The 12,770-nt window shown below is 36.0% G+C and overlaps 1 protein-coding gene across 5 annotated transcripts in view; it reads left to right on the top strand.

The window, feature by feature from the left end:
• Positions 1-12,770, top strand: part of PCMT1 (protein-L-isoaspartate (D-aspartate) O-methyltransferase) — a 36,016-nt gene that overhangs the window by 8,951 nt on the left and 14,295 nt on the right. For 3 of the 5 annotated variants that reach the window (XM_037391433.1, XM_037391434.1, XM_037391437.1), the window contains exons 2-5: positions 3,189-3,293; positions 5,111-5,142; positions 6,896-7,000; positions 10,351-10,471. In XM_037391433.1, coding sequence (XP_037247330.1) covers positions 3,189-3,293; positions 5,111-5,142; positions 6,896-7,000; positions 10,351-10,471 — 363 coding nt within the window. Of the gene's footprint in view, positions 1-1,265; positions 1,378-3,188; positions 3,294-5,110; positions 5,143-6,895; positions 7,001-10,350; positions 10,472-12,770 lie in introns of all 5 variants that reach the window. The other 2 variants (XM_037391436.1, XM_037391435.1) reach the window with 1 other exon arrangement.

Below are 12,770 nucleotides of genomic sequence, written 5' to 3'. Positions count from 1 at the left end.
ATTTGTTTGCAGTATTATCAGTCTTGAAACTCTGCGGTCTGTTCAAGGAGAGTCTTCTAATCATGTTACCATTGAGAAGGATAATCAACCTATATATAATTGTGAAATATTTTACTGCAATATATAGCTTCCTTTTAAGATATAGAAAATGTTTTGCACTGACATTTTATTAATTACTGTTGATTGTCTTGGTTTTTTGGCACTTAGAGATGGCATGAAATTAGAATGTCGTCTTTGCAATATAAACTCTTATTGGCTTTTTTAGGGGATATACTTGTTTTTTGAACTTAATTCAGAATTTGATAGAGATTTGTTTCAGACAGAATTAAGGTCCTGGATGCTGGTCATCTTGGGACGGACTGCTGCAGGAAGGAAAAGACTTCCATTGGAGTTCAGTACCTTGCAGTTGCTGTGTTTCTCTATATTCAACCATGAGACTAAAAAAAATTCTTTGTTACCAGCACAGCAAAAATTACTACAAAGTCAATATCGACTTTACTGTTTAGGGCTTAATTGCTTTTGTGAATTCCCACCTAAAATTTGCAGTTGTCTCCATTGTATAATAAGCATATTTGTAAAGCAGACTTAATCTATGGGGGGTAATGTGATGCTCTGTAATTCCACATTCATAGCTGAGAGGGGGATTTTTTTATGAAGAGGGAGCATTACTCAGTAATTGAAGTACATGGCTCAGACATGAGATGTAGCTTTTACCACTGTTTCTGCTGGGGACTCTTGAGTATGGGTAACTTGATTAACTTCTATTTACTGGTGAAAAAGATGATACTAATCAAAGACGATCCAATAGTCGGCAAAACTCATGAGTGTTTGCTGAATGAGAGCGTCCTGAATGCTCAGAATTTGTAGAACGTTAGTAGCTACTGTTTTCAATTTTTGTTGGTCACTTGCCCGTCAGTGTAAGCATTACAGTTGGTTATACATGCTTTGCGTGGAACACAGTTTTTGTGTTTAGTTTTGCACAGACTTCCACAGATGATCTCTGCCATAGAGTTCTTATACTGTGATTAAAAAAGTTGGGGGAAGAAGGGTAAAATCTGTAAGTAAAATAATAGAATGGAGGCAGAATAAGATTTGTAGATGTTCAGAGGTAAATTTGCTTAATACTGTTTTGATGACAGGAGTAGATGAGAGAGGTGGCAGGCATGGAGTTCTCTAAAAAGGGGAAATGGATTATGTGTAGCCCAGAGGTTTGGAAGAAGCTTGTGGTTACAGCAGTACCGAGGATGTTCTCTGCCTTACCACAGGGCCCTGCAGTTGCTCTTTCAAGCTGGAAGCTTGACCTTTGCATTCACCGCGTGTTTTTTTCCCCCAAGGCATAAAAGGAAAGGGTGGATGGCTACCTATAGCTTCTAGAAGGTATGCATCTATCTGCACAATACAGAATCTCAAGGAATAAATTGCTATTTTAGATCTTTCCTGAGTGCTTCTCAGCTGCTGCTTTTTGACCTCTCTTCAGCCCCCCAGAACCTTTACCTCTTCACTCCTGTTATAATTAACTTCGCTTATTCTTTTTTTTTTTTTTCTTAAAGTACATTTCTTTTAGAGATACTAACTTCTTGGTGATACCTAGTAAGAATCTAACAGTAAAATTTTGATATTTTTTATTTGTTTTGTTTCTATGCCAAGTAGTCAGGGGAAAATTAGTTTTGTTTTCCTTACTATCTTATATTGTCAGTGCCAGTGTATTAGTGGATTGATTTGTTTGTTTGCTTTTCTTTTGGGATAAAATTTTGCTCAATGAGTAAATTTAGAAACTCCTGTGAAAGTCTGCTGTCTCAGATTAAAAAACTTGCATTGAAATGAGGAGTTTCCTCTAACTGGAACTGTAGTATACATTTCTAAGAGTCAAAGCGCAGGATATATGTAATGTGTATAGTCTGTGAGGGGAGCTTTTTCTGGGACTTAGAAGTTATGGAAATAATTCTAAAAAAAATTATTAATTTTTTTAAAGAATTGTTCTTTTCCTTAATAATTTGGTAGTAAAATTCCTATTGCAGTTCTATTTCATACTTTGTCTTCAGACCAAAAAGCGAAATGACTTGGGGGGTTATTTTGCTCTCTGAACTCAAGCCTAGTTATATAGGATAATTAAATCCTGGATACAGGTAGCAGACAAGAAAAAACCAAAAGAAAATCCTATGATTGGTACTGTAAACAGTCAGGGAAGCCTCTACAGGAGTTAGCTCAGGCCTGGGCACATGTGTTAGTGTTGGTATTAATTTAAAAAAAAACACTGGTACAACTTCACTTAGGACTATCTTACAAGAGCTCCTTAATCTGATTTTTGTGATACTGCATTTTGGATTAGATTTTAAAGGACCTGAAATTATCTTTTTTTTTCCCAAGTATAATTTTCCAAATAAATCTTCCTTGTTTAAAGTAGTTCAATGAAGCAATCCATTGTTGAAAATTCAGTTCTTTGTAGCTTATACTGTGTCCTTTAATACAAGTGACTAATTAACATCTTGTTTTTCTAAAGTTTTCTGTTAATCATAGATGTCTCTTCAGAACTCTAAAAAAAGAATTATCAATGTTAAAACTTCAATAAAATTGCAAGGAAAAATGGCTGCGCTGCACAGTGCTTCTGACACTTTATTTTGAAAAGTGAACAAAGATTCAAAGCATTTGGATATAAAAGCTTTTTGGCCTCAGTGTGCCCCATTTCTGTAGGAGTTTCTTTACAAAAGTGTTTTTCTTTTGCCAACACAAAAAAGGAACAATCTTGAAAATAAAATACTGAGCAAGGATGCTGCAGCTTCACCTGTTTTTGTATATTTTTCAATAGTTACATAGCCTTTTAGAAATATGAAGTGTGTCTTGTTTGCTGTGTAGAGTAATATCAGTTTCTTGCTGAATGTTTTCAGGAATATCAAAGGTGTGTGTGAAGCTGAGGTTTTTCAAGGAGATAGATCTTTGCAAATGGTCTCTACTGTTTCAGAAAAGCATCTGTAACTGCTGGGAAAGTCTTGTTCAAAGTTCACTGGCTTAAGCATTGTTTGATCTGTGGACCACAGCTTAATTCTTGTATGATAAGGGTTAGAGTGTTAGAGGGTAAGGTGGCATGATTTCTCACAATATTAGGAATATATTCACGTATTTCACATGCTCTTGCATTGCAGAAGAGAAAAAATGCCTGAAATTTTATGTATTTATTTGCTTATTTATAGAAAATGGAATCATCAAATCAGACAAGGTATTTGAAGTAATGCTGGCTACAGACCGTTGCCACTATGCAAAATACAACCCTTATATGGATTCTCCACAGTCTATAGGTAAGAGCATCTTGTAAAATTTATTGAGATTGTTCTAATTTGCATAACTGTGACTGCCTTTGTCAAATATTAAGAATGTGAACATTTTTAGAAAATTTTGAAGCTTTAGTTCATTATTTATTCAGTATCTTTTAACTAAGTTTCAATTTGTTATAGAATGCAATTGGCATAATTGGATACGTCAAGTAGATAGATGTTCTTTGTCAATATTAATATGTGTATATATATGTATTTAGTTTTTAAACCACAGCAATTTGTGGTGGTGCAGCTGATGTTTAAATACTTAAATCATTTGTATCCCATTTATATCAGAAACAGTGTCTCTCTTTGCATTGATCTCAACTGAATCATTTCTGTCGAGTTGCTTAAACCCTTAAATGAGATTTATTTTTTTAAATAGGAAAATAGGTTTTCAATGGAAGACCTGCTCTGATAGTGTTACATATCTGCTATTAGTTAGAATTAACCACTTTTGATTTTAATAGGAATATAGAGTTATAAGAAATATTCTAGTGGAATTTGCGTTTGCATAGCAACCGACAGCTACTATGAAATCCTCTGTACAGCCCCATACCAAGGCCAAAGGAATTGGTCAGAATCACTTAGTAGGAATGCTTAGAACTTAGATAACAGTTTCGTGTTTCAATGCATGATTGGATACAGTGTTTACGTGTAGCCTAGGAGAATGTATTGAGATGTCAGAATGTAGAATTGATGGGAACTGGGGGAGAGTCGAATGAAGCAACTCTTAAGCTACCTGCCAAGAAACAGTGAATGTAGGTAAAAGGTAATTCCGGCAGGGGGCATCGCGACCACCGACTCATGTACCACCTCCCCGAATAATACCCCAGACCCATTTCCAGACCTTTCTAACTTTACTGCACAGAATTGGATATGGGAGGAGAGTATGTTAATGATTTTCAGGAAATACTATGTTTATGTGTGAATACTTAATTAATATTAAGTAAGTCCTATATAAGGTGTATGATTTTGAAACTTGGTGTGCGCTGATCGTGAGAGGACTCACTCATGCACCCGGCCGTTAATAAAGAAGTGTCTGCTTATCTGCATCACATTGGTGTTGATAAGTTCTTTATTCCGAGATTTTGGTAACAATAGGACCATTGTTTACGACGGTTATTTCCCATCCTGATCCCAGTTTTACCTTTCCAAGGCAGGAGAGTGAATTACATGAATGTAGTAATTTTGTATTTATTTCCCTCCTCCAGCCCTCCCCTAATAGTGGGTCGTGAGAACTATGAATTTTATTAGAATTTTATTAGTTGTATAGGAAAACTAAAAAAACCCAAAACCAAATCTGTCAGGATACATACACACTCAAAAACTTGCATATCTTCACAGAAACATATATAGGTGAGTGTTCCTCCATGTTTTCTCACAGTTTGCAAAATAGGTGAGGTTATTGTCTCCAGAAGTTCAATGGTCCCTGCCACACCAAACTAAGTCAGGTTTTTACATAGGGAGTGAGTGAAAAAGGCATTGTTATTCTATGAGACATTACTGTTCTGAATTCAACATACTTGATCAAGCTGAGGCAATGTAGTAACAAAATGGAGACTGAAACTGAGATCAAGGACGGAACCTTTTTTCTTTACTGTCCAGAGTTGGCATGGCATAGCTCTCAGATGATGTACCTTAACTCACTTCTGAAGCAGAGCACTGACTGTTGGGGTGTGTGTGTAGTGCCCTGAATGAGGGCAACAACTAAGGTATTACGTTTTACAGTCAAGGTCATAAAGATCATAAGGTTGCTGCCTGAACAATGATCAATGCGTTCTTCCATTCTCGTTTTACAGGTTTCCAAGCAACAATCAGTGCTCCACATATGGTAAGCTTTAAACTTATAAGTATTGGTGATTTTATAAACATCCAGATGCTTCTGAAATAAAATATTTTATCCTAGCAAATTTAATGAACAGTTGATTGCAGTGATGCTGTTGTGAACTGCCTAGTGGGAGGGCACAGAGGAGATTGAGCCAGACTTTTCCTAGAGATGCACTGCAATAGGATGATGGGTAGTGGACAAAAAAAGTGCAACATGGGAAATTGATTAGTTTCTAGGGTGAAAAATAATCCTGTTGAGGGTAGTTAAGCATTGGCACAGATTTGCAGATTGTGGAAATTCTGTTCTTTGATATACAAAGAAGCTGACTGGACAGGGCTCTAACTTAAATTGCCCATGTTGAAAGAGGTTTGGACCGCGGGATTTCCAGAGGTCCTTTCCAACCTAAATTTTCTGACTCTGTAATTTATGAAAATAAAAGAATTTGGAAATGGATAACAGTGATTTATATGGTTGGTATTGCTGTAATGCCTCTAATTCTTTGGACAGGAACACCCCCCACCCACCCCACCCCCAACAAACATTGTACTGAGAAGCAGGTTTTTTTGCCAAGTGGTTTGAGACCAGGACATTTATGACTAAGGCATGAGAAGGGATTTCAGTACATAGATCTAGGACAGACATAATTTTTGTATGCTCCTTTATTTGAGATGAAGGATGAATAGAAGCATATATTTTGTCCTTGCAATGTTTGGAAAGTGTCAAAACATAATAAAGGTCTGGTCCTGTTGACTAAAAACTGCCTAGCTGAGTTAGAATTTACTTAGTTACCAATATTAAAAAACCCAGGAATTTTGTATAGAAATGTCAATGATTTTATTCAAGGAAAGGCAGCGAGAGTAGTACTGTGACTAAGGGAGAAAATAAGAATTAAGTTTTCAAAATTTTAACTCACTGAAGTCATTATTTGCATTATCCTGTGTTTAGTACTAGTAGAATATGAGCAAAAAGGAAGTATATCCTCTAAGCAAATGTTAACATTTATTGTTCTAGTTAATTTCTGTTTTCTGAGTGTAATGGATTAAGCCGTAAGGGTGTGGTAATGGCTGTCTCTGAAACGTTAAAGAACAAACTGTGTTTTTTAGTTTGTGACCTAAGCTTGGCTTGTGTACTGGTCTGCCATGTGGGAAAGTAAAACTCACGAAGTGTCTGTAGATTACTGCATTTCATATATGAGCCTGGCTATCTGACTTTGTAAAAGACAACTTCTTTTTCATACTCCTTGAATCAGCAAGTGTGGAGGTAATACAAGCAGTAGTTCTAATAGCCATTTTCCTTGATGCTCCAGAGGTGCCTTCTTCCTAGCTAGCCTCTGTCCCATCTTACTCCAATGTATATAGCCTAATGATAAGTTAAATTCCTTAAAGGCCATATACTGCCAGAACAGTAAGAGCCACCAGAGCTGAAGAGAATTAAATTGATTTACGGTGTCTCTCCCAGTAACTATATATACACTGAGTTTGTGCTAGAAACTTGAATGGTCAGATGAGTTTATATTTGTATATACTAAAATAATAAATAAATATACACACACACTTCGTTGAAGTCAATATAAGTAACAATGATTATATCCTGTAGCTACCACGCCCACACACACCTTTTTGGTAATAGAAAATAACACAGAAATTTCTTACACAAATCCTCAGTGCATTGCTCAAAATCACTGAAGAAATGGATATATATATATTGGGCAAGATAGACACTTTAAAATATTTTGAAATTTTCTGTCTTCTCTTAGCATGCATATGCTCTTGAACTTCTGTCTGATCAGTTACATGAAGGAGCCAAAGCACTTGATGTGGGATCTGGAAGTGGAATCCTTACAGCATGCTTTTCACGAATGGTGAGATATTTAGTTTAATCACTTGACCATCAGAACTGCTTGAACTGAAGCATAACTCCGAGTTAAAGGGGAGAAAAAAAGCATTCTTTCTACAGTGGATTTAGGTATATTATACAGAAAATAATTTACTCTCCTGGGTGTGATTAGTACCCATTTGTTACCCTAGCTGATACTATATGGTTGAGTTAAAGGGTCCAGTCAATTGTGTGATGGTGAAGAAACTGTCTAGAGGAGAAGTTTTGGTGTTTTTCTTGATTGTGCTTTAGTGGTTGCTTTATAGCTTGAAGGAAGGAGGTGTTTGCTTTGTCCAGCCCAATTTTTATGTTATCTTGTGTGGCTATGAATGTTCTCATTGTGATAAATTGTCATGTCTTCCTGCTGTGGTGAGAGCTTACTGAGGCCTGAAATAATCCTGTTCCCACAGGAAAATACATTGTATGTATATAAATTGTCTTCAAATTTAACTTCTTTTTTTTTTTCCTGTTACCGTATTGTGTGAGCATCACTATAAATATTCATTTAATCTTTCCTAAGTTAGATAGTAATTTATATTCTTTTTATGTATTCTCCAAGTAACTAAGTTTCTGGGTTGTTCAACCTGTATGTAAGGAATTCTGTGATGCTACCCTATCTTACATCAGGAAAAAAAAATGAAAAAAATTGTTTCATGCTGGCTGTAACTACAGTACTGTTAGACTAAATTATGTAGTGGAATATAATCTGCCCTTCCTTCTCCATTCCAGGACTTCATCATTGCTTTATAACTAGCAGAGGCCTTCATTAAATTGCCAACTTAGATATTTATTTTTTTTCTTTCTGAAAAGTTATTTTGTAATATGGTGATGCATATGATAACATCTCATATGGGTTTTTTTAGCTTCTTAGTTTTCTGTTTTCAAGCACTGATCTGTTGAGTCTGTGATCACTTCTGGTTTCCTGTGTTAAGAATCAGATAAGAATGTTTAGGACTGGGCAATGTACTATCAAAAGTATTTAGGATTTTTAAGTGCTAGCTGAAAAATAAATAAATAAAAAAGTAGTTGAAGTAAGTTAACCAAACTGCAGTTTAGAGGGAATATTACTGTCAGTTATTGAACTTTCTGCCTATTATTTTTGGTCTTTGTAGTAAATAATCAAATGCTAGTAGCATACATGGGAACTTCAGTCCTGCAAACATTAATGCGTATTTCTCGCTGAAGTTACAAATGCATAGAAGAATAGTCATTTTTTATAAGATATGCAAGTTGTGGTTGGGGACCTTTTGCTTTTAAAACAGCTATGTAAGAAAAGCTGAAAATGTCTGTAGAGAAACCAGAATTGCCACAAAAAGGAGATCTCTTTCCAATTTTGCTGAGGTTAATCATGCTGTCTTTTTATTGCCATATGAATATCATGGTCCTCTTCTGAATCCCCCTCTTGGTGGTATGCTATGGAATGCCTTACAGATGTGTTTTGTGAAACATTGCATAAATGCTTCTCTTCTGTTTGATAGCATTACTCTGCAATACAGATCTTGCTTCATCCACTTGAATGAACGTAGATAAGACAGTATGTACTGCTTGGACTTTCACTGTAACATTCTTTCTAACAGTAACAAAAGCTTGAAAGAAGTATATTATGGGGAGTGATGGTAAAGCGTTTCGCTATCAAAAGTCAGTTGGGGATGTGCTTACTGGGTCATGTGGATGTTGCTTCTCAGTCTACTGGAGATGTAGAATGAGTTGCTTGCATTTGTGGTACAGGTACCTGAGTGAACACTGATGTTGTGACAGCTTTACTCCTGTGATGGTAATCTCATTTGTGGTACTTCTGGGAAAGCTCTATGTTTACTTACACTAGTAAAACATCTTAAAGATCTTTTTGTTTGGGTTTTCATGTTAAACTGCTGTGATAAACTTAAGTTTATTCACTTTTAAAAGTTGTCAGCAAATTAAATTAATTGTAGCTTTTGTCTTGGAAGTACTGGCATTATAAAAAAAGTATGGTATATTTTTATTCCAAACAGATCATGAAGATCCCCAAAATTGTGCCATTCTGCTATTGCCTCAATTGCACACACTTCAGAGTTTCAGGGTAATTGATGAGGGCTCATCAATAGCATAATGGACTGTGACATGCAGCAGTAGATTTTCTTACTTTCTATCAAGGCTATTTCATGTTAAGACCATTTTGCTAAATTTTAATTTCTGTGACTTTACCCTTTGTTGGAGTACAGTGGATCTTTTGCCAGCTTCTGGTACAACTGACTGCCAGGCATTCCTCCAGATAGCAACTGGTGGTTGTCCTAGTGAAAACTTGCCATGTGCCTTGCTCTCTTTCAAAGGCTAGGCTGGTGGTCTTCCACTTGAAAAAGAAGAGGTAACACTGCTCTCTTGATGTTTTAACATAGGACTTGTCCATAATAAAACAGAAAAAAACCCCACCATGATATTGATAACTAGTTACTAATTTTCCAAGTCTTAGTGACGTTAAAATGCAAGATACAGAAACATAACTAATGCATTCAAGTACGTCCAAAGACAAAGTTGTATGACAACATGGGCTGCTAGGATATACTTTGCCATTCTGTTCTTTGAGCTAGATCCTGTTAAAAATATTCCAGTTTTGGAGAGAGGAGAAAAAGGATTCAAACCTTAAAATCTGACTAACCTTCTGAAATTGTGTCTTTATTCCAGGAATAAATGGAGAAGATTTTGTTAGTAAGCCTTATTTCCCTCAGAATACACAGATCTTCTGTGGCCTTTTGTGAGTTAGGAGCTCTTGAAAGTTCCACTCTTCCTGTGGAAGAGAGCTGTAAATCTGAAAGTAGATTTATGAATGCAAGAGTAGGTAGTTTGTCACTGACTATGAATTGCTGCATTTGCTTCTGGAAGAATGAGACTCTTCAGATAACTTAGAATAAAGTGCATGACTTGCTGTTTTCCTTGAAGGAAGGTCTTCTCTAGAAAAACCTTAATCTTTGAGTAAGTTTATTCAACATGAAAGGAGATAATTTCTAGTCTGTGTCCTTGAAGTTATTACTTTCTATTGCAGGTAATTCAAACACTCATGACCAGATCTAACTTCCAAAAATTCAGAGAAGAAATCTCCACTAATAGTATAACTTAACATCTCAATAAGATTACAATAACAAACATTTATAAGACCATACTGACAAACTTTAATTACCAGTTGCTTCTAGCAGTCAGGGTGTATGATTCCAAGCAGTAGTTTTCATAACATTGGGAAAATATACTACCACTTCACCGGTTTTGTTTTTGTTAGAGAAATGGGCTCAGGAGATAGAAATACTCGTTCTGTACATGAATCAAAACTAGCAGAAATTATTCAACTCTATATTTTTATTCCAGGTTGGTCCCAAAGGACAAGTTGTAGGAATTGATCATATCAAAGAACTAGTAGATGACTCAATAAATAATGTCAAAAAAGATGATCCCACATTGCTGTCTTCAGGAAGAGTGAAACTGATTGGTGAGCATCAGACTGATATACTTACTAATTAAACTGATATTCTTTCTAGCAGCTGGTTGAAAATGACTGGAATTGGATATGATTAAAAATTCTAATATAAGAAGTTAAACCAAAGAAAGAAGAGCCAAATGAAAATTTTAAAATCCAACTCATCTTCAGACCTTTGAAAATATCTTCACACAGTTTGAAGATTGACTTCTGGTAATCTTAAATAATATGTAATCATGCTATGAGAGAAGCTTAACAGGGAGGTGTTTTCTGGTGAAAATATTTTTACATGCTGGAGGTGTTTCATGTTAAATTTCCTGTTTAAAATTGGGTTTGAATTCACAACTTTTCTTGATAAAAGTACTGTCATCTAAATGAGCATTTTAACAAAGCCTTTGTATTTCTGATACAGTAATTGAGAAAGCTGCACACAAAGGGTTTAGTGGAAAAAGTACTAGACTGGCTGGCAGTATGCATCACTGAATTTAATTTCACTTGTTTTTAAAATTAACAGTATTTGTATGTTAGGGAAGTGATTAATCGACACGTTCTGGAGAGGGAATAATGCTAAATATATACAAGGACAGTGAATTGTTTTAAATACTTTTTTTTTTACTAGAAAGAAAGATGCCTTTTTTAAATAAGATGCAAAGCTGGCAGGAAGAAAGCATTCCCTTCGTTATCTTTCTGTTCATTAAGTTTAAAAAAGAACTTGAAGGTCTGGATTATTTTGAGGCTTCTAAGAAGAGTGCTTGGAAAAATGATTATTATGTGATGTTTGGCTCTTAATACCAGTTTGATTCTTGTTTTTTTTTTTTTTTTTTCAAAATGAGGGACTTTAAAAAATCTTTTTAAAATAAACCAATCAACACATGTACTTGTACATGTGTATAAAATGCAAAGTCCCTGACGGAGAACACTTCTGTGTTAAACTTAATTGGGAAAGAAGTTATGCTGAGACGGTTGGGGCTGGAGAAGGGGAATGGGGGATAATTTCTATTGTTGCTGTACAAGAGCAATTTGGACTTATGCTTCTTGATACATCTGAAACAAACTTTGATGCCCTTTGGAGTCTAGAATTCTAGGTAAACATAATCGTCTGTATTTATGTTTGACTTTGTAGCAGGATAACTAAGAGACTTCTGAATAGTTTTGTTGTGAGGTGCATTTAAGAAAAGTACAGATGTATGAGTAGCAGTTCAGTGGATTATGTGGAGAAGAATGTTTTGACTGTGCTGGATTCCTAGGGACTCTTTGGTGAGGAGCTAGAATCCAGACAACTGTTTTTTAAAACAACTAAAAAACACCCAACCCAAACACCCTCTCCTCCCCAACACACAAACAAAAAACCCCTGAATACCCAAGGTTGATCGATGGTGGAAGGTGCATGAATTAAGTCTAGGTATGTCAGTTGCTGGCTTCTTGCAAGTATGCTTCAACCATTCTCCATTGCTTTGTCACACCTCACATACGCCATAACTGCATTTCAGAAGCATCAACATTATTTTGGGGTGTCTCAGCAATAGAACTGCACTGGGAACTTAGGAATAGGTGTACTTAGGGTATGTCTGTATTAGTTTCTGGTGGTTTTGCCTTTTTTGATATGGTTTCTTTTGTGTTTTGTTTTTTTCTTAAAATCAGAAGGGTACCTTTTGAGGTCAGTCTCTCTCCTGCTTCTACTTACCACACTGGCTCACATGAGAGTACTCCTGGACGGCACAGACTTTGATTCCTTTTGGATGAAACTAGACTGGATTATGTACTTTCAGAAGCAAGCAAATATGTTTGATATGTTAATGGATATTAAGCCAATAAGACAGAACTAGACCAGGGTGATCATTCAGAAATGCGCATATTGCATGGCCATCAGGTTCTCGGCAAAAACTCTTTTGCTGTACCGATCTGCTTCTATTGTACTGCACTATTTGCTGATGCAGACATAGCCAGAGGGGATGAGGGTATTCTGACCACAGAGAAGTAGTTTTCTTCTGTTTCTCTGCTCTTGCTATGACTGTGTGAAACAAGTCAGCATAGAGACACTGAAGACTGTCAGATCAGAAGATCAGGTCTAAGGTTCAAACACAAGCCACGCAACCTTTTTACATCAGAAAGTCCTGGTACTGCTTCCCCTGCCCATCACCACCTGCCACCCACCACTATGATTACTTCATTAACAGGCTGCATGGAACTGGAGATCTGAGAAGGACAGGTGATGTTACTCAGGATATAAGCACAAGCTCAAAATTTGGGCTGCTGTTTGCTCTTGGACATTGAATAATACAATAATTTGTATCACATTGAATATATGAAT

This window comes from Falco rusticolus, chromosome 6 (genome assembly GCF_015220075.1).
Source record: "Falco rusticolus isolate bFalRus1 chromosome 6, bFalRus1.pri, whole genome shotgun sequence".
In the NCBI taxonomy this organism is placed as follows: domain Eukaryota; kingdom Metazoa; phylum Chordata; class Aves; order Falconiformes; family Falconidae; genus Falco; species Falco rusticolus.
Note: the sequence above shows the minus strand (reverse complement) of the source record. Positions and strands in the feature narration are given on the sequence as shown.